The sequence below is a fragment of the Urocampus carinirostris genome, chromosome 5, assembly GCF_059441175.1.
Source record: "Urocampus carinirostris isolate Australia breed hairy pipefish chromosome 5, RoL_Ucar_1.0, whole genome shotgun sequence".
NCBI classification, from domain to species: domain Eukaryota; kingdom Metazoa; phylum Chordata; class Actinopteri; order Syngnathiformes; family Syngnathidae; genus Urocampus; species Urocampus carinirostris.
In genome coordinates this window covers 18,369,088-18,396,849 of record NC_142353.1, presented here as the reverse complement: position 1 = coordinate 18,396,849, position 27,762 = coordinate 18,369,088, and the positions used below count along the sequence as shown (strand labels likewise).

At 41.6% G+C, this 27,762-nt stretch overlaps 2 protein-coding genes across 9 annotated transcripts in view; one reads left to right on the top strand and one right to left on the bottom strand.

Moving 5' to 3' along the window:
- Positions 1–50: 50 nt before the first annotated feature.
- Positions 51–17,851, top strand: gkap1 (G kinase anchoring protein 1). Of its 8 annotated transcripts, none has more exons than XM_088336061.1 (12): positions 51–163; positions 1,848–2,090; positions 4,035–4,202; positions 5,811–5,888; positions 6,889–7,024; positions 7,101–7,129; positions 8,658–8,810; positions 8,905–8,991; positions 9,066–9,129; positions 12,195–12,265; positions 14,134–14,211; positions 17,563–17,851. In XM_088336061.1, the coding sequence occupies exons 1-12, from the start codon at positions 104–106 to the stop codon at positions 17,599–17,601; spliced, it is 1,206 nt and encodes a 401-aa protein (XP_088192187.1). In that variant the 5' UTR covers positions 51–103; the 3' UTR covers positions 17,602–17,851. The 8 variants fall into 8 exon arrangements, with proteins under 8 accessions (XP_088192187.1, XP_088192191.1, XP_088192192.1 ...); XM_088336065.1 differs by lacking the exon at positions 51–163 and adding an exon at positions 1,391–1,545; XM_088336066.1 differs by lacking the exon at positions 51–163 and adding an exon at positions 1,474–1,628.
- Positions 17,852–19,156: 1,305 nt separating this feature from the next.
- Positions 19,157–27,762, bottom strand: part of LOC148365666 (kinesin-like protein KIF27) — a 30,391-nt gene continuing 21,785 nt past the window's right edge. The window contains exons 12-15 of the mRNA XM_088336056.1: positions 26,484–26,669; positions 24,947–25,141; positions 24,666–24,864; positions 19,157–21,484 (exon numbers count right to left, since the gene is read on the bottom strand). Of these exons, the coding sequence (XP_088192182.1) occupies positions 21,042–21,484; positions 24,666–24,864; positions 24,947–25,141; positions 26,484–26,669 (1,023 nt within the window). The 3' untranslated portion in view covers positions 19,157–21,041. The remainder of the gene's footprint in view (positions 21,485–24,665; positions 24,865–24,946; positions 25,142–26,483; positions 26,670–27,762) is intronic.

Here is a 27,762-nt window from a genome sequence, read left to right as displayed (position 1 = left end):
TGGTTAAACCTCACCCTCCTCCATCACAGATCAAGATATTCCAATGCTGGCGCACTAGTGACTTGCTCTGCCCTCAAACGCTGCTACAGACTCATCCTACTCCATGGCACCGAAGCCCTCCACTCAACCGCCTCCTCATCCCCTCTCCCGCTCTCCCTCCCAGGTGTCTTCTTTCTCTTCCTTCATGGAGAATATGAGCTAATCCAACAGAGGATTGTAGCTCGCAAGGGACATTTCATGAAGGAAAACCTCCTGGCTTCCCAGTTCGATGCTCTGGAGCCCCCTGTGGAAGAGCAGGAGGAGAACGTTTTATGGTTAAACATACTCAGGAGCATCCCTGACACAGCCTTGGAAGTGGAGAAGCACTTCAAGAGCCTCCAGTCTCCGATGTGAAAGGCATGGGAGACATCGGAAGGGCTCAAATGTTGTCACAACTTTTTGCTAAGCCACGGTCCGATAAACTTCTACTTGGTGACCATGTCAAATTTTATGACCTGTGCTTAAATACCGTTGAAAGAAAAACGCACACTCTTTTATCTTTTGATCGCAGAGAGCACAAATAATGGAGATCACACAAAGCTTGCAAGATGATCACAAATTGCAATTTACCAAGATGAAAAAAAACACTTAAATGAGTTATACATGACAAAAAGTAGTGTGTATACAGAACACAACTGACACAATAAGGTGTGTGTGCCCTCTAGTGTTTACTGGTGAGTATTACAACGTGGAGGAAAGTAGATTCAGCAAAATCTGCTAAATTATCATGTACTGTAATTGGTGTTGCTGAAATAAAATAATCACTCAATATACAATGAACATCAGTTTGAATGTGATGCAAGGTATTGATTGGAATATTAATATACACCATTGTTGGGGTTTAGCATGTCAGTTCCATAACTGTGGCCTTATGTTTTCCCTGTATTCTACACGTTTTTGATCTATTCAAATTGTTTACGCCCTAAAACATTTTTAAAAATGCAGCCAATTTCGTCTCAAATCTGGATCGTCTCTGTCACCGGTAGCAGACGATAACGTCGTCATAAATTACTAAGAAGATAAAGTCTGTAAAATCATACACCGCTGCGTCTAATAAGCACTACTAAATAACTAAGAGGTGATCAAAGAATTGTGTTGTGCACTGTATTCGGTAAATATAATGAACTTGATTACGCAAATTTCCTTTTTTATAATATATATGCATATATATATAGTCTTGCTGAGAGTAATTTAGTGCCGTTTTGATTTTGTAAGATGTATAATTGCTTAATAAAGGTAATGCTACCATTAATAAGCGCAGCCGAGGTTCACAATGCAGTTCCTGTATTGCCTACATATTATGTTACATAACATCAATGAACAAAATACTATTTTCTACCATTTTTCACTTTGCAGTTGATAGAATGACCCGATCTTATTATTACTTCGCAGTTTAATTATTAACATTGCCAAAAAGCGAACGATTGTGTTTTGACACTTCTCGGTGTCCGTAACAAAGCCAGCTAGCACCTAGCAAGAAAGAGCAAACCCTTTCGCTTCTAACAGGTGAGAGTAAGACTTGGATAACTTTCATAAACGTTGACACTTTTCAAAATAAGTCACTGAACGTCTCTGGAAAATTACACAGCGTGAGTGCCCTTTAATTCCACTGTTGCGTGTCGTGATGTGTGTACTTAAAAGAAGGAAAAAAGGAACCCGGCTTTTGTGGAAACCATGATGCTATGCGCAGCTAACCTAAAAAACCAACGAATTTTTAAGATCGAAATGACTACTGTTGAGTTTTAATGTTTCTCAAAAAAAGCCGAAAGCGATATATAGCTTAAATTAAGTTTTGCTTTCTTCTCCAGGTTTCTTCAATGGCATCGTCAACCACCATCATGGTCCCTACCACCGCGTCTCGTTTCGCCCTGCTCCAGATCGACTCGGACTCCGACACGGACAATTCGGATGTCGCCAAGACGGCCAACAAGGCCGCCCAGGGGAAGCAGCGCCCTGTCAAGTCTGGAGGGGGCAGGGCCCCTCCGGTCAACGACAAGAAGAAGGACAAAAAGAAGAAAAAGAAGGAACAGCAACAGAGTGAAGCAAATGAGGTAGGGGTTTGATTGGGGTCGCTTTCTCATAACTACAAAGTCGAACACGATACTAAGACTGAAACAAACACAACAATTGTTTCTTAGTCTGCATTCTTATTTGTTTGTTTTTGTTTAATCTCCCACCGAGTCAAAAATATATCTAGATAAAAGTTAGTCAATAAGAGTAGTATACTTTTTTGCATTATAACCCCAGTTTGGGAACCGTAAAACCTTAGTTTCAAATACAAACCCTAGCTTCAATCCTAACCCAAGTCCTAACCCTTCTTAGAAACCCTAACCATGCTTAAAAACCGAAATTTGAAGCCAAAACATAGTTCCAAACACTTATTGGGAACCCTAAAACTGCTTTAAAACCTTGATATTGAGTCAAAACCTTAGTTCGAAACTCTTCTTGTGAACCCTAAAAAAGGCTTTAAAGCCCCAATATCAAGCCAAAAACCTTATTTGAACCGCAGTTTGGGAAACTAACATTGCTGTAAAACCTTATTTTCAAATACAAACCCTAGCTTCAATCCTAACCCAAGTCTTAACCCTACGCTTAATAACCAAAAGTTGAAGCCAAAAACGTAGTTCCAAACACTAAATGGAAACCCTGAAACTGCTTTAAAACCCTAGTATTGAGTCACAACCTTACTTCGAAACTCTTCTTGTGAACCCTAAAAAAAGGCTTTAAAACCCTAATATCAAGCCAAAAACCTTGTTTGAACTGCAGTTTGAAAACTGAAACGTTGCTGTAAAACCTTTGTTTGGAAAAAGAAACCCTACCTTAAATCCTAACCCTATTTAGAAACCCTAACCACGCTTAATAACCAAAATCTGAAGCCCAAAACATAGTTCCAAATACTAATTGGGAACCCTAAAACTGCTTTAAAACCTTAGTATTGAGTCAAGACCTTACTTCGAAACCCTTCTTGTGAACCCTAAAAACGCTTTAAAACCCTAATATCAAGCCAAAAACCTTGTTCATAACACAGTTTGAAAACTATAATGTTGCCGTAAAACCTTTGTTTCATATAGAAACCCTACCTTCAATCCTAACCCTACTTAGAAACCTTAAACACGCTTAAAAACTAAACTGAAGTAAAAAATGTAATCCAAAGACTAATTGGGAACCCCAAGATTGCTTTTAAACTTTGGTGTTGAGTCAAAATTCCTAGTTCGAAACTCTTCTTGGAAACACTAAAAAGCGCTTTAAAACCCCAATATCAAGCCAAAATCCTTGTCCAAACCCCAGTTTTAGAACTGTAAAAGTCTCTATTTCTAATTTTAACCAAAGCCCTAACTCAAGCTGTAACCCTAATTGGAAAACCTAAAAACTTAAAAGCCCAAATATGAAGCTAAAAACCTTGTCCCAAACCTTAATTGGGGAACCTAAAACAGCTAATATCAAGCTGAAATCTTGTATGCATCCCCTGTTTGGAAAAGGCATAATTGCTTTTAAAACTTTCAAATATAAATCTTAGCTTTAATCGTAACTTAAGCTCTAACCCTACTTGGAGACTCTTAACAAAGTCTAAAAACCCAAATTTGAAACAAATCGTAGTTCCACACACTACATTGGGAACCCCCAAAACTTGGTATTGAGCTGATATCCTAGTGGAAAACCCTAAACAAGTTTGAAAACCCTTATATGAGGCCCAAACCCTAGTTCAAAACTAGTCAGAAACATTAAAAATGTTCCAAACCCCTAATTTGAGGCCCAAATCTTACTTTGAAACATGGTAATAACATTAAAACCCTAATATAGAGCCCAAACCCTTGTTACCCCTTACTTTAAAGGATTTGTAGCACCTACCAGAGGGCAACAGGTCAAAAGTGGTGGCCAAGGTGAGAGTAGACAGTCATAGAGACAACCTATGATTCGGTGATAAACATGACACCTTCACGTCTTGTAACCCCGACACAGATTTGAGCAAGCTTGCGCACTGTTTCCATTTCCAGCTTCGCAATTTGGCCTTCAAGAAGATTCCGCAGAAGTCGCACGGCCCGCCGCCATGCGTCTCGCTTTCGGGAATCGCCAACGAGCTCCTCAACGCAGCCCCATCGGGGCACAGCGCTACCACCGCATCACAGCCGGGCTGGCAGCAGTGGAAGCAAAAAGACGAGCAGGTAAGAGAAGATCATCTGCGCCAGTGTTTGTCAACTGGTGCGTCCCAACCTTAAAATGGGTGGTGGACCTGTTTTCAATGGGTCGCGGGCCTTTAATGGTAAGAAAAGAAAATAATAACTGCTGTTCAATCGTACTCCTTAACAGTAGATTGCAAAAATGCCCTGCAAATGCAAGTTAAAACCTGACATTTCACACCACAGAAAAAAGACTAGTAAAAGTTTGTTTACACATGTTGAGCATGGCCAAACACAAATCCAGCAGAGAAAATATGAGATACAGATTGTATTATATTGAAGAGCAAGCTACTGCAGTGAAGCGTTTTGCATTTCAGTTGAAAAACTGCAGCGAATAGAGCTTTAAAGGGACAGTGTATATTGTTGACCACTGGATGTTGTTTTATTGTGTAGTAAACAGTTCAACTACCTTTATGTTGAGAGCTACTTTTTTTCTGATATAAACAAAGGGCTACCAGATTGAGACGCATAACATCTTATGTTATTACTATGTTATTATATTAATACCAGGTTTTAATTATTCAAATTAGGGTTAAAATAGGCTCAGTCAATCACTGAAACATTAAGCCAGATGGAGAATACATTTCCTAGAAAATCCAAATGACCATGGTGAGCTATTTTCAGAACAAGTCTGCAGGCTACTTAGGGGGCTACTTGGCACTCACAGACACTACGTTGGTGTCCCCTGGTGTATTACAGCCTAAAATGAGTGATACAAAGCCATCCATTATTTGCACCGCTTATCCTCAGTAGGGTCGCGGGGGTGCTGGAGCCCATCTCATCTGTCTTCGGGCAGGGGACACCCTGAACTGATTGCCAGCCATTTGCAGGGCACACAGAGACAGACAACTCACTTGCTCATTTACACCAATTTACCTGACATTCATGTTTTTGGAATGTGGAAGGAAACCAAGGTGTCCGGAGGAAACCCACGCAAGCACGGGGAGAACATGCAAACTCCACACAGGAAGGTTCGATCTCATGACCCACACGTGCTAACCACTGCGCCGCCGTGCTGCCCGTGCTACAAAGCACAAGAAATAATACAAACTACGAAACGTCAAAAGTGACCAAACCGCACCATTTAGTTTCTATTTTTTGGGGTACCTGTAGCAGCAAGAGTGCCACAATTATGGCGAGGGTCATGTTATCTAAAAAAATGCAAATTTATCAAACTATAAATATTGGGGAAAAACACATTTTTTACATGAATTTTTGTTATTTAAATCAATATTGTTTTTTATTTCATGAATTAAGGTTTTTGTTATCACCAGTAGTTGCTAAATTATACACTCTGTCCCTTGTTCTAATGTTGAAATATGTCACTGCCCATATTATTGGCAAAAAGCTGTTCCTCAAAACCCTTTCAAGGAAATGTTAATTGAAGTGGTTTTGATCATTTTGTTTAAAAAAAAACTATCGCAAATAGTAGTATTGCTGGTTTGATATTTTCATCCAATAAATTAGAGATTCTTTCTTCCCTATTTGGCCCCGGTTTCTCATTGGGGTGGGATTGTGGGTCTGACCATTTGAGAACCACTGATCTACATCTTTTAAGTGGCACGACACAGCAACATCTTTTTCTCACCGCAGATGACGTCAGAAATGTACGAGGCAGATTTGGAGAAGGCCTTGATTCTGAGCAAACTAGAGTTTGAACAAAACAAACAGGTCATTCCACCAATCAAACTCTCCTATTAAGGGCCCAGTCACACAGCCGTTTGCGACTGTATCGCGGGTAAAATTTTGCGATTTTTTTTTTTTTTTTTTTTTTTTGCCTGTGGTTGCCCGCGATGGAAAATGCGCAAAATTGGCCAACCCGCTGTTCATCGGCGGTATGCCCGCAAAACAGACGCCGGCGACTGTTCCGCTACCTCATCGCGTCATTTCCGCGGGTGGACCACGGGTATAAAAGCTGCCGAGCCGGGCTGTCGAAATCATAACCGCTCAAGACACAGTCCCGTGAAGATCAAGATTTCAAGCTATGGCACCGAAGAAGCCAATATGTTATTATTGTATTAGTTTTTCATTTTTATTTTATTATCTTGTTATGAAATGAAAAGAAATGTCAAGAAATAAAAATGGATTAAGACGAGGTCACTACGGTGACGGGGATCCATGTTCACCCCTTGACGTCTCGAGCACAACTGACGTGTGCTCGGCAAATCGCGCTGTATATACGTGGAGAAAGGCGTTTGACCGGCACACGCGTTACACACGCTAATTCACGTGATAACACCGCGATACAGGCGCAGAACAAACGTTCTATGACCGTGCTCCACCCACGATTACTCGCTAAAATTTCGCGTCCTACCCACATGTAACCACGCCCTGGCCGCGGCCGTAGCACGTCGTTCCGTGTTTGTACCGCGTCATTACCTCGTGTGTACCACGTGTGCCGCCTGCGGTTACACGTGGTCTAAAGTTTTGAGCGGCGCAAAACTTTTTCGCGCGGCCAGCCGCTTGTGAATTTCCGACTGCGTGTAAAGCACGGCTGTATCTCGTCTGTATGGCGATCTCAAAGCGTCCAACAGCGTCTGCTTCACAGGCAGAAATTTCTGGCCGTGATTCGGCCTTGATACGCCCATGAAAGGCTGTGTGACCGGGCCCTTACCTAAAAATCCCAAACCTTGAGACTTCTCATTCCAACCTGCCGTATTCCTTTTTGCAGCAGGGCGGCAGTAACAAAGACGCGTCTCCGCCAAAGACGCGCAAAGATGGCGGCAAGGAAAAGAAGAAGAAGAACCAGCAGGCCAAAGACAAAAAGACGGTCTCCTTGCAGGATTTTCAGGCCGAAGGCAACGCAGGTCCGACAAACACCAACATCTCATCGGTCACAACGCTTGAAAGGGGCACGATTGACTGCTTTTGTTGTCGTTACAGAAAACACAAAGCGTCGGCAGGAAAAAGAGGTCAGTTTTCTGGTGCAGGATTGAGCAATGGTTCGCACGCAGATAATTTTTCTCCCTGAAATCGGTTAACTTCAGCTTTTTAACTAATTGGTTAACCAATTTATTTTAATTGCCTTTTTTTAACAACTCTGGTACTAAAGATACAAGATTCAATTTGATTTTTAAAATAGAAATTAACCAATTCGTTTTTGTATGAAAAAAAGTTGCTTTGAAAGTTGTAAAACGTTTTTATCCGTATATATATTAAAAAAAAAAATCTTAAACGTGTATAAAACATGTTTTCTAGTGAGACTTCTAAAATATTGTTTGGCGGGCTGTAGTTTGGCCCCTCACTCTTTATCTTAAACAGTTTGCACGTGTATTACATCTCTTACATTACTTTTAATGTTGTTAAACGCTAAATTTCACATAAATGATGGACTAAGCGCCTAAGAACCTTTGAAGATTACATTTTTGTATTGTGTTTATATTTACAATTGAGTTTAAAAATTGTCCAGAAAACAAAAGGTTACCGAAAAGTAATAGTATTGTGTGATATATTTTTCATGTATATGGCGGCTAGAGTTAAAACTACAGTAAGGATTAAGGTTGCAAAAAATAAATAAAGTACCATATATATGCATATATTACTGATCACAATTGCATAACATTGGATGCAATGGGAGTCAAAACCAGATCTAAACGTGGAGTGCGCTGGATCCTATCCACTGAACCACTGGGGAAACAGATGACACATAAATGGGCATTGGGTTTTGTCTCATAAGACTGTTTTCAGTCATGGTACCAAATTGTTGATATTATGACTGGACTTGGCCACGAGAATTTAGTCAGACATCAACCCTTTTAATACTGTCTTGATTGCTGACTCTCAAGGTCTTTACAAAGTGCACACGATTTTGAACTGAATGCAGAGAAAGACATTGTGGGAAGTAAGTTTGTTGTCCTAAAAAATATAAATAAACATTTGTATTCAAAAGGTTTGCCACTTACAATGTTAAAATTGAGTTGAGAAAAAGTGAAACAAAATTCTCTCTACTCCGACTAAAAATAGTGTGATAATGAGATCATACTTTTTCATGTGCCTTCTGTATCCCTAGTGGCCTAGTGATTAGGATCCGGAGCCATTCCCGTTGCTCTCCGGGTTCAATTCCTGTTGAATTCAATGTTATGCAATTGTGAACAACCATCGATGTCCCTGGCGGCCTGCTGGTTAGGATTCTGTGCTCTTCCAATTGCTTTTCGATTTGATCCCCGTTGCTTGTCAGAAATTAAATTTATTAAATGATCAATAATTGCACAAATATGTTAACGCATTTCTAATTTTGTTGTCTGGTCATAAAGCGCATGTTCAAATTTCTGGCCAATTTGGAGTCTGTGGGTGCGCCTTATAGTCTGGAGAATATGGTATATATTTGACATATTTTAACCTCCTATGCAGGCTCACGTTTGCGATTCTTGGCCCCGTTTACAATGGAATGTCAAACGACATCTATTAAGGTGTTGACAAGCTCATTTCTGCTTCACCCAGCAGGAGGCGGCCAACTCTGCACTGGGATTGGGTCAGGACGAGCGTTTCTTTAACAAGCTGGAGGACGACGTCAACCAAATCCTGCAGCGGGAGAAGAGACGCAAGCAGTTCAACGGTAGACACAATAACGACGCCTCGGCGATACACGAGCCGGTGAGCGTTTGCACGCTCAAAAGAGATATCCTTTTTGGCGCAGTAGTTAATTCCTGAGACCCGTATTTTTGAGCTGACCCATTTTCATTCGTAGGACCCTCGCACTGAGCAGCTGAAGTACGATCTGGAGAAGAAGGACCAGGAAATCCGCGAGCTGAAGAAAACCATTACACAGTGGGAGGTGCGACCCTAGCCCCACCACAAACGATCAGATAACGGTAATAATGAACCTATTACTTGTGTCGTGTGTTGCAGGTCAAATACAAAGAGGTGAAAGCCAGAAACGGGCAACTTCTAAGGATGCTTCAGCAAGGAGAGAGTGAGTCTTCTCATATCGGTGCTTCTTGGGGTCAAATTCCAGGCTGCCAGACGATCCCAGTGTCTTTAATTTGTCTACGTGTGTCAGTGCATTTGTTCAGGGTTAAGAAAGGTTTTAAGTGGCGGGCATTTGCCCAACATTTGGCTGAGGGGCTGGTCCAAAATCATGGATTTATTTATTAGAATTGTCTTTTTTTTATCTTCCAATATGGTCTCAAATCCGATACCGCGGTTTTACAGTGGGGCAAATAAGTATTTAGTCAACCACCACTTCTCCTACTTGAAAAGAATAGCGAGGCCTGTAATTGTCAACATGGGTGAGAGACAGAATTTGAAAAAAAACAGAAAATCACATTGTTTTTTGTTTTTTTTTTGTAATTATTTATTTCCAAATCAGAGTGGAAAATAAGTATTTGGTCACTTACAAACAAGCAAGATTTCAGAGTGTCAAAGAGGTCTCACTCTTTCTAGCAAGGTCTGACGAGGCTCCAATTGTTACCTATACTAATGTCACCTGTTTTAACTCATTATTGGGTGGCAGTAGCTCAGGAGGTAGAGCACTCGTCTTGGGATCAAGAGATCGCAGTTCGAATTCCAGCTCTTCCGTGTTACATGTCGAAGTGTCCTTGGGTAAGACACTGAACTCCTAATGCCCCCAATAAGCTGGTTGGCACCTTGGCGCCTTTCATGGCTGCTATTGGGGTGTGAGTGTATGGGTAAATGTAAAGCACATTGTAAGGCGCTTTGGGAAGTCTTCATTGACTTGAAAAGCGCTATATAAATGCAGATCATTTCATTATCGATTTTAAAAGACACACCTCCGCAACATCAGTCAGTCACACTCCAAACTCCACTATGGCCAAGACCAAAGAGATGTCAAAGGGCACAAAAGACAAAATTGTAGACCTGCACCAGGCTGGGAAAACTAAATCCTCAATAGGTAAAACGCTTGGTGTAATCAGCTGTGCGAGCAATTATTGTGGAAGACCTACAAGACCACTGATAATCTCCTTTTATCTAGGACTCTATGCAAGACATCACCCTGTAGGGTCAAAATTATATCAAGAACAGCTCTGGGGACCCAGTGGATGACCTACATAGAGCTGGGACCACAGTAACAAAGGTTGCTATCGGTAACACAATGCTGCCGGGGACTCAAATCCTTCTCTGGGTGTACACTTTCAGGTCTGTCTGCGGTTCCCTAGAGAGGATTTGGGTGATACAGAAGAGGACTGGGAGAATGTCTTGTGGTCATATGAAATCAAATGAGAACTTTTTGGTAGAAACACAGATTCTCGTGTTTGGATGAGAAAGAGTACTGAATTGTTTCAGAAGAACACCATACCCACTGTGAAGCATGGGGTTGAAAGCATGGTTTTGGGCTTTTTTCTGTAATGGGACCAGGACAACTGATCTGTGTAGAGGAAAGAATGAATGGGGCCATGTACGAAATATTTTGAGTGAAAATCTCTCTCCTTCAGCAAGGGCATTTAAGATGAGATGTGGCTGGGTCTTCTAGCATGACGATGATCCCAAACACACAACCAGGGCAACAAAGGAGTTGCTTCATAAGAAGCATTTCAAGCTCCAGGAGTGGCCTAGCCAGACTCCAGATCTCAACCCCATCGAAAATCTAAGGAGGCAGTTGAAAGTTCATGTTTTCCAACGACTGCTCCAAAACATCACCGCTCTAGAGGAGATTTGCAAGGAAGAATGGGCCAAAATACAGTGGGACCTCGCTACTTCGCGGTTCCACGTTCGCGGGTTCAGAGCTTTGCGGGTCTAAAAAATAATAATCTCATCTCATCAGCCGTACCGCTTATCCTCATTAGGGTCGCGGGGGGGGCTGGAGCCCATCCCTGCCATCTCCGGGCAGTGGGCAGGGGACACCCTGAACTGGATGCCAGCCAATCGCAGGGCACACAGGGACAGACAACTCATTCGCTCATTCACACCTAGGGACAATTTGGACCGGCCAATTCACCTGAAATGCATGTTTTTGGAACGTGGGAGGAAACCGGAGTGCCCGGAGGAAACCCACGCAAGCACGGGGAGAACATACAAACTCCGCACAATGAGATTTTTTTTTTTTTTTTTAAGCATTTTTGAAGGGACGTCGCTACTTCGCAGATTTTCACTTTTCGCGGGTGGTTTTGGTCCCCATTAACCGCGATAACCGAGGGATTACTGTACCTGCAACAGTCTGTGAAAACATTTGGCGTCTGTTATTGCCAACAAAGGGTACATAACAAAGTATTGAAATTAACCATTGGTATAAACCAAATACTTTCCCACCATGATTTACAAAAATATTTTCTTTAAAAATAAAAAATAAAACGGGATTTTCTGTTTGTTTTTTTCTTCATTCTGTCTCTCATGGTTCACAACTACAGACTTCCACTAATATTTTTAAGTGGGAGAACTTGCACAAATAGTGGTTGACTAAATACTTAGTTGCCCCATAGTACATGAGGAAAACAAGTTGGGGACAAGTCTCACTAAAAACGACAACAAATGTTTATTTTTAGTACTTTTTTTTTTTGAACTATTTGCGTTGGCCAGACTTGATTAGAAAGCCTGCCGGGCAGTATGTGACCTACCGCTGTGCTAGTTGCTAGTTTTCCAAGGTTTAGAAACCACAAATAGTAAAAGGAAAGTGTGTATTATTTAGCGCATCATAGTGGAAAAAAAAAAACTAAATTCATATCAAAAATAATATAATTTTCACTATTTGGACAACAAGTGAAAATACATGAACTATCATGTAAACAGGCATTTATTTTAAATACCCTTAGATGACAAAATTAGCATTTATTTTTCATAATGTGAATCTCAGCTAAAAGGAACTGATGTCATTGTCCACCAATTGTGTGTTTTGGTCACTATTTAGCCTGTATTCTTCCTTGTGCTTTGTAGCACTTGATTTCGGTTGCACTACAACAAACAGCAATTCTACTGGTTGAATAATACTCTCCCTTTAATGATAAATGTTAGCACATAGATCAATCAAGCTGGAAAAATATTGAGTCATATGTTTTAATCAGTACTTTGTTTTTTTGTGTGTAGTGAAGGACAAAGCAGAAATCTTGCAGCAAGTGGAAGAGCTGCTGCATATCAAAGAAGAACTCACGTCACAGGTAGGATTGTACTTTGTTTGGATTTGAAAGCCAAAAAGTCTCAAATGCGTGAAATCAAGGTTTGGGGTTGAAGCAAGTCAAGTCATGTTTATTTGTGACGTCCTTAATCACAAAGAGTCTCAAAGGGCTGCGCAGACCACAGATTATTGCAAGCCACTGACTATTATTCCACCATCCCCTGATCTAAAACCTACATGAGGGCAAGGAAAAACTCAACCTCAACAGTCACATTCTACTATTAGTTCTTTTTACTGAACAAAAAACATGGTTAAAAGTTGGAACGCGGTAAACCATTGTTTGGTTCCAGTGGCAGGACATATTTCGTCATTTTCAGTATTATTGTTGTTATTCTTTTAGAATAACACGTTAATTATATAGTAAAACTTGGAAAACAGGTTAAAATATTGTAAAATCCAAGATTACAGCAATGCTGTGATATCATCTCATCAGCTACACCGCTTATCCTCAGTAGGGTCGCGGGGGTGCTGGAGCCCATCCCAGCAATCATCGGGCAGTGGGCAGGGGACACCCTGAACTGGTTGCCAGCCAATCGCAGGGCACACGGGGGACAGACAACTCACTCGCTCATTCACACCTAGGGACAATTTGGACTGGCCAATTCACCTGAAATGCATGATTTTTGGAATGTGGGAGGAAACCGGAGTGTCCGGAGGAAACCCACGCAAGCACGGGGAGAACATACAAACTCCGCACAGGAAGTCTGGATTTGAACCCACGCAGGAGGTTCCCAAGACATGAACTGTGCCGCACATGCGCTAACCACTGCGCCGCCGTGCTGCCGCTGTGATCTCAAATAAGGAAAATTTTATAAGTCAGTTTAGGTAACATGATCATTTATGCACCAAAAAATTGCATGAAACTGGTGCTAGGACCTAATTATTTAACATTTTTGATGGACGGTGTGCCTTATGATCTTTTAATGAATAAAAATGTGCTTTTGCTCGGAAAAGGTTTAAAAAACTGTACTTATTTAATTTATTTTATCCCCTCAGGGAATTTCATTTTCACCAACTGTAACAGGGTGCAGTCAGTACTGCCGCAGCAGAGCGTGTAGCAAATGACCGATTTACAGCACCTGGCATTCCCAGGCAGCTCTCCCATCCAAGTGCTAACCAGGCCTGACCCTGCTTGGCTTCTCGAGATAGGCCGTTCCCGGGGTGGTATGGCCGTAAACAGGCCGTAAACTAGTTAATTCTCACAAGTCAGCCACAAACAGAATTTTTTTAATTCTCTATTCGTCCACTTGTACTCTAACAAGCTGAGACACCGTTTCTCCCCTAGCGCCATCACCACCCCTAAGCAAGTGGGCGAATTTGTAAAAATATATATATCGTACCAAAAAATTGGTACACAAGCTGCCCTACTTACGAACGAGATCCGGACGATTGTTCATAAGTTGCTTCAGTGCTATATTTTGTATGTTTAAGGTTTATATAAGTAACCTGTAACATTTTGTACTAAAAAATAAACATTTCATAAAATAATATGCTCTCTGAAGATTAATAAAGTTAAGTTTAACTAACTTTTGGAAGATGAGCTTTAAGAGGTTCTCCTCCGTGGTAAAACGTGGCCGAAAAAAAGCGTTCCGACAATTTCCTCATCCACACGTTATCAATGACAATAGAGACAATTAAATTCAATTTTATGCCTTTGCCACCTAATGGAGGAGGAACGTAAATACCAAAAAATGCCATGATGCGATGACTGACCATCGAGAAATGTTTGAATTTTGGGAAAATTATTTTCGAAATGTTGAAGTTTGAACTGTTCTGGGATTTGAACGCTTGAGCATGAAAATAGAAAGACAAAAGCTCCTGTTGAAAACTGCTTTGGATTATTGTCCGTAGGTGACTTTACTACACACTGCATTGGAACAAGAACGGTCAAAAGTCAAAGGTCTGCAGTCAGATCAGCCCAAACATCAGGTAACTTTCTCTTTGCAACTAAAACTGCGTTTCAAATATTAAAGCACACCGAGGACTACTCACGTGGGGAACTTTGATGCAGAACGTCAATGTTGCCGTACCTGCGCACACCTGAAGCCGTTTTCAGCAGCGTCGTTTTCTGTTCCGTCACGTGTTTTCGGATCGCGTGACTATTCATCATTGCGACTACTACTGGAGTCAGTGAATAGGAAGACGAGCCCATCTGCACCAAAAGAAATCTCAAATGAGAGCTGCGACGCGTAAAATGTGTGGCCTATGTTTCTAGACAACAGCGCCAAGGCAACCATTCCGTGGAGAAAAGTGCCAGATCGCAACACAGAATAGAATAGAATTTACTTTTATTGTCATTCTTTGTAACAATGCACACAGAACGAAATGTCGATACACCTGACCCGTAAAGTTAAACTGTAGCGAACCAGTGCAGCCGCAGCCAAACAGGGCGCAGCCATTTTAGTCATTAGGTGACCAAACCCCCCAATTCCAACCTTAATGCTGAGCGCCAAGCAGGGAGGCAATGAGTACCAATGTTGTAAGTCTTAGGTATGACTCGCCCGAGGCTTGAACCAGCGACCTCCCAGTCTCAGAGCGGGCGCCCTTAAAAAACACTTTTTGGGTGCGAGCTTGAGGTTGTGTTCCTTGAGGCGAGTAAACACCATCTGGTGGAACTGCCCTTTTCACTGACTCATCTGATGTCTCAGCACGCTCGTCTACAACAGTGTGACAATTGTTGGATACTCTGAACACCTCTTGCACAGTACCGTTGTTCACTCCGTTGACCACAGTCAATTCCTGTCAATGCTTTCTAACACAGAGAGATGGAGAGGTGATTGCATTCCAGACAAGGTAGGGACAAAACATGACATCGACAGGGAGACGAGGGATCCTACCAAACACTAGGTGGAACGGTGCAAACCCTGTTGTCTCATGCTCTGTGCAGTTATAGCAGAAGGTGAGCTGCTGCAGCATTTGTGGCCACTTTGCTTTGGGCTGAGGGGGAAGGGTTCTGATCATATCTCCCAATGTTCTGTTAAATCGTTCTGCGATACCATTTCCCATGGGGTGGTACGGACAGATTCATAGTCGCTAGCCGACTTCTGAATAATTCCTTTCTCTTCCATCTCGTTCAGAGTCGTCTTCAGTTTTTCATGCCTGCTGGTTCTGAACAAATTCATCACGGGCCGCGATGAAGGTAAACTGGGGGTCCGAAAAGATAGAGATCTCGGTCCGGCTGACTCCATGCAGAGATACGCCGAGCATTAGCTGCCGGTCTTGGTCTGGTATGCTCCACCACGTGGGCAGCTCGGATGTTCGCGGTGCCAGTAGCAGATGCTCTTCCAGGGACGGGTGAGGAAGAACCCGCTCACGGAGGCGATGGAGGAGGCTGATGCGATAAAGAGTGCGTGAAGCCCGCTCTTCTGTAATTGGGGCCACAGTCTGGGCAAACGATGAAGAGTCTTCGTTCCGGCCAGGACGCAAAATACCTTTTAGAATATCACAATACATTTTTACATCTTTACATTTTAACAAGATACTTTTAACAAGAGATCGTATAGTGGATTTTTAACGTTTACAATGGATTCAAGTTAGCATCCGTTCCCATCACTTGACCCACGCCGCCAGTGGACTGAGCACTGAAGACAGCAGCAACTTCTTCTGATGTCACAAAACCATTCGTGCCTGGTGGAACTGCCCTTTTCACTGACTCATCTGATGTCTCAGCATCAGATTGGAAACACTCGCTGTTGAGAATAAATCACCATAGTAACGGAGTCAGGCTCATTTGAACCTGCTTTCGTGCAACTCACAGCAGGCTACATTCAACTAAGATAAGAAACATATCCCGGCTTAATCCCTTAGATAGATAGATAGATAGATAGATAGATAGATACTTTGTTCATCCCCGAAGGGAAATTCACATTTCCAGCAGCATCCCTGAGCTGAGAACAATCGAGAACAATCGAAAATAACACGGGAGCTGCTGGAGTGGCTGCCATTCGTGACGGCGCCGGAAGAAAAGATTCAATTCCTTGTTTTCGTGCAATACCCTCCTAGTTTCTAAAAAATCTGATTGTTTGAATCTACCGTATTTATTCTTTATACCTTTAATGAAAAGTGTGATTTGCTACCGAGCTGACGTGTCTTTGAGTGTTTTTGTTATTGGAGGTTTCTGCGGTGACGGACCAAATGAAATTGGCTTGTCATCGTTCTTCGATGATTAAAGGAAACACCAGCAAACTAACAAGGACTCTGATGATACGGAAAGAGAACAGAAGTATTTTTGATGGATAACTTCTACTAATGTTTAATTTGGACGCATGCATCGAGGTCTTGATTTGTGGCTAAAAAAGTTAAGATATCATGAGTACGTAGTCGATATTGAATATTGAAAGTGCCGTCAAAACTCTCTTTTTCTCCTGTTATGTATTATGAATAATCTTGGCAAAGAATTAGACAATTTTTTCCTCTAGAAGGGTGTCTGAAATGTCGTCAGACGTCGCTGCTCACAATAATGCCAGAGAATACCCACACAGGCATGGGGAGCATCTTGCAAAACTTTGCACAGGAAGGCTGGGAGCTGGTTTCTAACCTATAACCACAGATCAAAACACACAGTAAAAGTTATCAGCAGTATGATAAAGAGTACTCATGTTGAAATCTGGTTTGTGCAGACAAGTTGATTTTCTTCACAAGATGAATTATCCATGTTTGTTATTGTTGATGACTGAAATTTCCTTTAATCCTTGAGGAACGATAACAAGCAAATCCAATTTGATCCAATAGTGTGGGACCACAAAAAACATGTCCGTGTTGCAATCTGGCAACATTCTCCTCATTAAAGTTGCCCTGGTGCTTTTGTCTCGACAAACAGGGCTCAAATATCACGTAAAACTGCTTTCATTCGCGTTTTCCTTCAGCGCAGTAATAAATATGTGCTTGTCTTTGTAATCACCATCTTGGATGGTCACGTGATCCAAACCGTGACGCAGAAGTGTGCAGGGGAACAGCACCCGTGGCGTCAACGCCACGTTCCCCATGCGGTCGGCGCAAAGTGTCAAAATGTAAGAAATGGACTTAAATAAGTTCATTTTCATGGCTGTTTAAATCCGCTGAGGCTTTCACAAAGACATCATTGAGTTTCGTTCTTAAATGTGGGCATGCCGCTTTCGTGCTTTGCAGTCTGGGACAAGTTTTTCTTCACAAAATGTGAACTCCATTTATGTTACTGTTGATATAACACTGCCTTAGTACAGGGTTAATTATTGTACCTTATGATCGTCTGTTTTATTTTGAAACATGTACCACAATCTTTTTTGCTTCTGGTTTTGCCAGGGTAACAAGAGAGGGAAGAAAAGTTCGGAAGATCTCTGACGGCGTCATTTGGAGTCTCAACGACGACATGCTAGCCTATGAACATGTTTGTTTTTTTTTTTACGTGGAACTGTCAGCATGATCAAACGCATGCCTCTGTACACACAATCGCAGAAAGACAAAACTGTCGTCACCGCCGACCCTAACACACACGTTGCTAGCAACTGGAGTGCCTGTTCTCTATCCTAAACGTGAGAATATTTCTAGTTGCTTCCACGTTTGTCAATAAAATACTTTTTCAGTGAAAGGATTCTTGACTATACGTTTTCCATGCTGTGTTCATTCATTTTGTTACACATCAATACCAAGCGAATGATTGGCCAAATCTATTTCCTCAGATGTAGAGGAAATGGATACATTTGGAGTCTTGTTGCCCAATTCAAATAACTGACTAAAGGGGTATTTGGAGCCAATGCAACAAAGTCAACGTCAGAGTCAAACTCGTGACAAAAAGTTAGCGGACACCAGGGCAAACAACTCTGAAAAGTTGCCTGTCCAGCTATAAAGTTGCCTGCCCCATTTTTCATAACTTGAAACGCAATAAGAGGACTAATCGCAAAAAGCCCACTGTTGCAAAGTATTAAGGATTGATAGTAAGAATACATAACAGAACACTTTTAAGTTTATTATAAATCTACTTATAGCATTCATTGCATTTATATAACATCGCTGTTTTCCATCTGCCATTAGTATGTACCAGTATTGACTTATCTTCATGCAATGTTTGCTACAAGCCATGTGAACTTTTTCCACGATGCTTTTAATATACGTTTATGTTTTGTAGCATCATCAATTTTGTTAGCTTCTTTTGAATCTTCTGGGGCTGAGGTTTTTGCTTGATAAACAATTATCCATTTTTCTTGTGTTCTCTCTGCATCTATTTTGCAAAATGATATGTAAAGTCACGACTTTTTAACGCTCGGGAAAGTCCGGAAGCACGAAGTTATTCGATGCAGGCTTCCTATTGGTTGCGGAGTATGCAAATTGCCAAACCGAACTTCCGAAATTTCCAAACCGAACGAACATTTTGAAATAAGAATAAAGCAAATGTTCGATTTGAAAAAAAAAAAAAAAAACTTTTTCTGTTGTTCGTTTTTTTTTTCTTGGAAAAAGTTGTCGGCCACCCGGGCGGAGACATTTTGTACGCCCGACGAAAAAGATGTACACCCCGGGCGTCCGGGCAGACGTTAATTCAGACACTGTCAACATGTACACTTCTTACAATCCCCAAATAAATGATGTATTTAAAGCAGGTGTCTCTAATGGCGACACGGTGGCCCTCTTAAAACACTGAGTAGCACGCAGGTTATGGAAATAGCTCACCATTGATTGGTCATTTTGATTTTCTTAGTTTTTTGGTGCAAATCCTGTCATCATAGAAATATAACTATCTCCCCTCTCTCCATCTATCTGTCTTTCCCCCTCCCCCACTCACTCTCGTTCTCACTCCCTGTCTCTCTCCTCTTCCCTGGATATGTTTTCTGGATTGTTGATTTGCATATTGTAATTGTTTTCCCCTCCGCGTGGCAAAAATACAAAAAACATGGCTTTGATTTTGAAATCCTTTATTTTCAATAATTGCAACATAGTATTATGGTATACTTGTGACCCACTCTGGCAAATAGATCCTCACTGAAGTTGTGTCCCAGTTCCATCCAGGTAATGTTTCTCTCAAGCAAGTAACAATTTGGCTTGTTCATCAAAATAGAGCAAAAGATTCAAAATGACAGTCTTCATTTTCATTGTTTTGACATGAAAAGGACCCTTTTTCAGAACAAGTCACACTTGTATTATCAAAAGTCACCATTTACATTTCAGATTTAAACTGCTTCAGTATCAAAATGATCTTCCATCCCAAAAGGGAAAATGGCTTTGAAATATGCTGTGAAGAAGAAAGGCAAGTATAAAATTAAACAATACATCACTGGTGGAAATCGATCAATTTTTCCAAACACAATAATGACATTGCAATCCAACTACTTTTACAGTTTTCTAAGAGCACAATATCTGGGGTGAGGGGGACTTACACAACTTAACAATACAAAATAAATTTTCTGTGTCATAATGTGAAAGTACAAAGTGCCATTTTGGAAGAAAAGAGTTGTCATCCATCAATTAAGTGCCAGCACTAGTTACATAAGCTTCCCAAATAAAAAAAAATTGGTAGGTAATATTGTACTTGTAATATTAGGTAAGGAGGAATATATATTGGAATAAAATGTGAATTTATTAAATTTAAGTTGCAAAAATGTCTAATATTTAAGAGGCAGTGTGTATCATTTAGCTTCTAGCAGTACTATTGTACAGAATTCCTTTAACTTATTCTTGTGTTTATCCTGGATAGGGCTGCAATGATTACTTGAGGTTGTCAACAAAAATTGATAACAATAAATTACATTGTCGACTATTGTTGCAAAGCACAAGCTCTAATCTCCGCTGAGAGTAGCTCATGTGCAGTAGCGTCTGTCTCTAGCAGTACCACACAAAAATGAAGGCGTTAACATCAAGTATGGATATTAAAACGTAAACGTTCAGGAGCATTTTAGCCTCAAGAGTAAAAAGGAATACTTGCAAAGCGCACCTTGTGTATCATGGCAGTAGCTAGGTGACACACGAACATTTAAAGAGAAAAGCACTTAGGACAGTTGAACAAAACGGGAGTCTGACGCACGTTTATGTCAACACGATTTTGCTGACATGCAATGTACATTTTATGCACATATATTTCGCTATAGAGTGGAGCTTGAGTGTTATGCCAGACTGCGCCTGACAAACATATTTGAAATGAAATGCGAGCAGTCCGAAGAACAAACCTCAGTTCTTGAACAACAAACCTACGTTTCAAATGGTTGAGAAGCTGTAAGTTCTATTGTTACAGACTTTGCAGTTGAGCACTGAATGTACTTTACAAAAACATCATATTTGTTTAATTGACTGTCTTACTGCTGCTAATGAGCCTGTTCTTGGTTTATAGGGATACAACATTCATCCACTAATTGATTTCAATTGATTATTTATTTGCCTGTCATGGACATGGATTTATTTATGTCTCTACTGACCGAGCACTGCGCCTAATTGCTTTTAGATTTATATGCATTTTATTTAATTTCTGCACCAATCCGCAGTTTGTTCAATAAAATATGTAGTTTTATTGTACGGATTTCTCTTGTGTGTATTCCATTCCACATCAACTTCACACTAAACAATTATTCTACTAATCGTGTCAGTAGTTGGTGACTAGTCGACTATTGAAACAGTTGTTAATTGCAGCTCTAATCTTGGAGTGCCATGTCTTCTCTTGTTTCAAACAATGTTCATACATTGCTATGGATGATAATGAAGACGATTCGATTTAGAATGCAACGATCATTAATACAACTTCCCACAAAGTGAAAAAAAGGGAATTCTGGCTGAGCTCACACAGGCATCAATTCGAGGGTCTAGCTGCCGGTGGACGCGTCTAGCGAGTCGTCCGACAACATCTCGATGCCGGTGTCCACGATCGACTCCCGAGCCGCTTCCCTCGGCTTCCTGCGCCGCAGGCCGACTGCGGCCCGAGTACCGTGATGGGGAGGCGGGCGTCGCTCGCTGTAACCGTGGCAACGGGCCATAGCGTCGATCTGCTGCTCCAAGGGCGCTTTGGCGTTTTCGGCTGACGAGGAGGACGAGGAGGGGCTCCGCTTGCGCGAGAACTCTTTGGCTTCTCTGGACCCGGTCGGTTGTGGAAGTGGCTCTCGGGCGCGGGGTTCGACCTCGGCGCACTTGGACTCTCTGAGCTGCTTCCTCAGCCTGCGGCTGCAGTGCTTGTAGAAGAACAACTCCTTCTCCAGGTTCTGCAGACGTTCTTTGATCGCATTCTGGGCTTCTACAGATGAGTTGCCCACTTCAAGCGGAAAGATAAGAAAAACATACGTGTTACCGATTTGTAGTGGTATGAATTCCTCACTGAATTTCAATCGGGCACAAGGGACTACTCAGCAAGGGTGGCCAACCAGGTCCTAGACCGCCACATGTCCTGCATGTTTTGGAGGTTTCTCTGCTCCAACACAGATGATACCAATTTTCGGCTCGTTAACAAGCTTTGTGAGAAATTAATAATGATCCAGGTGATTGGAATCCCTGTACTGGAGCAGAAAAACTCCAAACACAAGCAGGACATGCAGCTCTTGAGGACCGGGTTGGCCACCCCTGGACTACTGCATCATTTTGGGAACGGCCATACCGGACTTAGAAGCAGCCTCCCACGTTCCTTTATGAAATGAAATGATCTGCATTTATATAGCGCTTTTCAAGTCAATGACTTCCCAAAGCGCTTTACAGTGTACATTTCCCAATAGCGGCCTTGTATTGCAGCCATGTAAGACGCTAACCTGCTTATTGGGGGTATCAGGGGTTCAGTGTCTTACCCAAGGAGACTTCGACATGTAACACGGACAAGCCGGGATTCGAACTGGGATCCCTTGATCCCAAGACGAGCGCTCTACCTCCTGAGCTACTGCCGCTGTATTAAAATACTGTGAGTGTTTGATAGAACACTCACTACTGTTCAAAAGTTTCGGATCGCTTAGAAATGTTCTTATTTTTTGAGGAAAAGTTCTCTTTTTTAATGAAAATAAAATAAAACTATCTTAAATTCCCAATTACAGAGTGAATCTGATTGAAAGAAACATGCGCACATTTAGGGAAGAAAATCAACTTTGTTTTTGTACAAGTAGGACTCGATTTTAAGCCACAGGCTTAAATATCCATATATGTGAATGAGTTCAATGAGTTCAATCAGTCCATTCCTTAAAATTTTGAAAAATCAGTGGGCAAATGTCCAGTACAGAAAAGTAACACTTTGTGTCACGATTAAGACATTCAGTCTGCAGCTGTCAATCTTAACTAGCACAACAATCAATATTAGTTGAATTGGCATTCAAATATACGTAGGAGTACGACAAAGAAAAACATTCACAAAACAAAACTCAATGTACTGTGCTGACTAAAATTCAGAGGCTCGTACAATCACAACAGCATGTACATATGCTGAGCCATGCGACTGAACTTAAGGGCTCTCATCCCTTGCACACGTGACAAAGTAATAGAGAGGAGACCAAGTATCGCTACTACTACATAATCAAAATCATGCTTGGAATCTTTCTGGCAGGAACTGTCAGCAGATTGACTATTTTAGTGTGGCAGCAGGTGATAATAACCGGGTTTGTTTTTCCTATTGGGCCAAAAACTGTGACATTATATTAGGTTCTTATCTGCTCGATAACTGTCAACCCGAAAATCAGTGCCAGCATGTGTAAAGCAAAGAAAAAGCTGTAAAACTGACCTTCCTTTGAGCTAAGTCGAGTATCAGGAGCATTATATTTATGGGTGTGATTAATCTTTCAGAATGACCAGAAAAAGAGAACTTTCAAGTTAAAATCACAGTCTATTCTATTCTATTGCCAAGAAACTGAAGATCTCCTACAATTGCGTGTACTATTCCCTCAGAGAACAGTACGGACACTAACTAGAGTAGAAAAAGAAGTGCCCAGATTTCAAGTACATAGAGTCTCTTGTTTGAGAAAAGGACATCTTACTCAACTAGCAGTTTGGTATTGTGCGCTGTCAACATTTGCAGTTAAAAGGCGACTCTGAGATGCTGGCCTTCAAGGCAGAGTGGCAAAAAAAAAAAAAAAAAGATTTATATGGCAAAAGAGCAGACACTGGAACACTCATTTGATAAACTATTTTATGGAAAACACAAAATTGTCTAGATGATTGTGTAGATACATACATACATAATACTTATACGCCCCTCAGAGTGTAGCCCATTTTTATGAAATATTACAGAATCATTAACTCCAGTCTGGAGGACATTACAGCCTTGTGATACTGCAGCAGAACCAACAACACTATAAAAGACTCCTCACACCCTGGCCGCCACCTTTTTGACCTGCTACCCTGGGATAGGCCCTTAAAACGAGGACCAACAGAAAATGGGGATTCATATCTTATTGATAGATTAATTTATTTGAGAATTTTGCTGAAGTAAATGGAAGGAGACCAAGAGGAAGGCCGCGATTGAAGTGGATGGATGGTGTTATGAGTGCACTGCAGGAAAGAGGTCTAAATATAATGGAAGCTAGAGCTCTTGTTGGTGATGGGAATGAGTGGAGAGGTGTTGTAAAGGGATAGTGGGATATGTACATGCGTTCCAAGGGCACCCGTATGATGCGGCAGGGGTAAACCAGTGAAAGCTGTTGGGCCCTGCTGTTGAACAGAAAGAGTGTGTTGTGTCACCCTGACGCGGGTGACATGGCCGCTTTCTTGTGTCCCGTTTCATCTGGAGGCACGAAAGCATGACCAACTTGGGTGCCGAGGCGCTAAACTTGATTGGGTTTTGGGTTGGCCATGGTCCAAACATTTTTGTGTATGTTTTTTGCTACTTTTTCCCTTTTTTTATTTTCTTTGTTTTTGTATGTGTTTGTCTTGCTGTCGGTCACTCCTCTTGAGGGATATGACCAGGGTAGGTGGGTAGATAGATAGGCAGATAGCTAGATAGCTAGCTAGCTAGATAGATAGATATATAGATAGATAGATAGATAGAGAGATAGAGAGATAGATATAGATAATTTTGCTGGTGCTAAATGTCATTACACTATTCTTATCATTCGTATGCACTTACACCTCAAGCCAGTCTCCAAGCACTACCTTGAAAAAGTTTTTGCCTCTTTATCCAGACATTCTTTTTATCTTGTTTTTTTCTTTTAAGTATTTACTCTTTGGAGTGCCGTGTCTAATCTCGTTGCAAACAACAATCACTACATTGTTATCAATGACAATAAAGAAAATTCTAAGTCAAGAAAAATAATTAAATTAAGCCAAACCGTCCAAAGAAACATAAGGGGCAATATGCACCTGGATTTAGTCAGTTTTATCTATATTCTTTCATCTGGATGTATCATGTTTTATCTACATCTTAGTATTTCGACTCATTTTAGCCCTAAAATCTCTCCCGTAAAACCGTATAAAAGAAGTAACCCGCTCGATGTGCAATTGTGTGACATTGCATGTTATGTGCTAACCTTTAAGTTTGCTTATAAGTAAGCGGATGTTCCTGAAGTGGTCCTGCTCCTGCTGCGTGAGCCTGCGGTCGGCATCCAAGGCCACGTTGTGCACGGCGGCCTCCAGCTCGGTGCGTGCCTGCTCCTGCTCGGCGCAGTAAATCTCCAGTTCTTCGCAGTAGAGACGCAAACAAGCTTGTGCCTGGCGAAGGTCCACCACCTGACAACCGGATGAATAAAAAAAAAAACCCACTTGATTAGGATTGGAGGCCAGAAAACCAGATGAACGTGTTTGCTCTAACCTTGCCGAAGTATTTGATGAGCAAGTCTGTGGCTTGGGATTGCGAGAGCGCCCTCAGTTTGGAGGTGACGTCCGAGATGCGAGCCACATGGCGCGGTGTCAAGTTCTTGACTTTCTTCTGGTTGTCCTGGATGGATTGCTGCTTGAAGTCCAGCTCAGCCTCCAAGACCTGCACAGCTTCCTCCAACTGCTCTTCCTGTGCACAGGTAAAGGCATCCACACGTGTATTTTGAGAGATAAAAACGTGAATGTCACTTAATTATTAGCACCGTAACCCAGAAAAAACAGATGTTGATTGTTAGCGGCCGATGCCGACAGGCTGTGACACTCGGCTGCTGTGTCCCTTCCACACTATGGATATTCCCCTATGGATGTGTGCTGAGCACTCTATTGTTCACACTGTACAACCACGAGCACAATTGTCAAGTTCATTGACGAATAACACTTTGGCGGGACTCGTCTCCGATGGGGCTGAAGCAGCTTACAGAAATGAGGTGGAAACGCTTACAATGTGGATTTCGAAAAATGAACTACTGAAGACCACAAAATCCAAGGCAGTCATACTCGACTATAGGAGGGCAATCACACACCCAGCTCTACTCATCATAAATGGAGACTGTGTGGAGAGAGTGCACGCCTTCAAACTGCTGGAACTGCACATTTCAGAAGACCTCTCTGGTCTGCCAACACCTGGGCTTTGGTGGGGAAGGCTTTGCAGAGACTCCCAACTCCTGAGAGTGCTCAGGAGGAACAACCTGGAACAAGTTGTTGCTGTCCCTCTACAAAAGTACAATGGAGAGCATTCTGGCATACGGCGAGTGGTATGCCAGGAACACTGCAGCAAACAGGAAACCATTACAGAGAGTGATCAAAGCAGCTCAGAAAATCATTGGCTGCTCTTTACCTGGAGGACATCTCCCGCCTTGTGAGATACCACAACAGAGCCAATTATATTAAGAGGACTCCTTTCAGTGCCACCTCCACCTCTTTGACCTGTTGCCCTCTGGTAGGCACCACTGGTCAGTAAAAACAAGGACCAACGAAATGTTCAGGTAAAATGTTTTCATTGCACTATTGTTACAATGCATTATTTTTTCATTGCACTATTGCGAAAGAAAGTGCACTTACAATTTAGGCCAGTCTCCAAACACTACCCTTGTATCATTTGCATTGACCGACTGACTGAGATGGGAAGCTTGTCATTACTGTCTTGGCCTTCCTGTTTAATCATAGCTAATACTCATTTTTGTTGTTGATTTTGACTAGAATTTGTCTATTGGTACCCATGCAACATCCATTGCATCCTGATCATCCTGGAAGGGGGACTACCTCATGTACAAACAAGCTTTTTGATTTGACTCATGTTGAGGTTTTTAAGTTTTCTCCTTGGCTTCAAGCAGGTTTCAGATCATGGGATGATGTAATTATGGTCTGTGCAGCCCTTTGATTAAGGGCTGAACAAATAAATGTGACTTGATTTGCTTTTTAACATGAGGAAGCTCAGTTTGGGTTTGAAGTAAAAGAAACTCCTCACTGACCTCCGCAGTGAGCATCGAGCTGTCCTTGAGTTGTGAGTCCAGGCAGTCTCTTTTCTTTCTCAGCATCTCTTTCTCTTTCTCCACCTCCGTGACGGATAGCTGCCTCAGGCCACTCGCCGTCTTTGCAGTCTTCTCCTCCAGCGTTTCCAAGCGTGTCGACACGCGCAGCAGATCCTGACTCAAAGCCTGTTCAATGACGTTACTGGGGTTAGGATTAGGTTTGACACAAAATACACCTTTAAAGATATTTCCAAATCAATTTTGTATGCCTTGATTGCGTTTTTATGGTTGGCAACATATTCTAAGGGGCCCAGTCATAACACTTGTTCCTCCCGAGTGAAATTTTGAGATAGATATCTTTAACATGATAGTGACAATATAGAATTTATCATATGACTTGAAACCATTTTGAACTCTTTTACAAAGCAGAAGTACTTTCTTTGAAGTTCTTGTAAACAATAATCGGCAGTAAAATTGTGAAATGCAAAGAAAACAGCATTTGTTGGAAACAACAAAATAAAATAAGCAATTCATAAAATGATGACATAATTTTGTATTAAAAATAGTAAACAATGGTTATTATAAAAACTTGTTTTTTTTTGTATCTTATCTTGAATTACTATGCACATGAAAAGCGTGACATTGTTAATTTCCAATGTTTCAGACTGTGGTCTAATAGTGGAAGCCGGAATCCAAAGCAGTTCTGTTATGTAGCATGCAAACCAAATAAGCTGCTAACAAGTGCATTAAGCCCCAAGTTTAAATACCTTGAAATAGATGCATTTGTCCTTCACTCATAAACTACTTTTAGAGCAGTGATTCTCAACTGGTGGATCAGGACCCGAAATTGGGTTCCAGACCTGTTTTCAGCGCATCATGGGCCTTTGCCTTGGCAAAATATTGCCAAGGAAATAAATAACCACCGAAAATAATGCCTTTTTACACCACAGAAAAGTCAAGTAAAGTTTGTATGAGATACTTTTTATCTGTTAATGGGAGTTAATGGGGACCAGAACCCCAGCAATATGCGAAAATCCACCAAGTAACCCCTCCACACACAAGTTTTTATCATGTGTCTTCCAATCCCTGCTTTCAGCAATAGTTGATTGGGGATAAAGAATCGCGGCCGCCGCAACCGTGCATTTCATTTAGTCTCGAGCCAGAACAGTTCCCCGCTTGCAGCAATATGGGATTGGGGATAATGGACTGTGGTAGCACAGGTGCAGTTCATTCCTGGCAAAAAATACCAGGCCTGGCAAATATGCATTTGGCCGGCCCT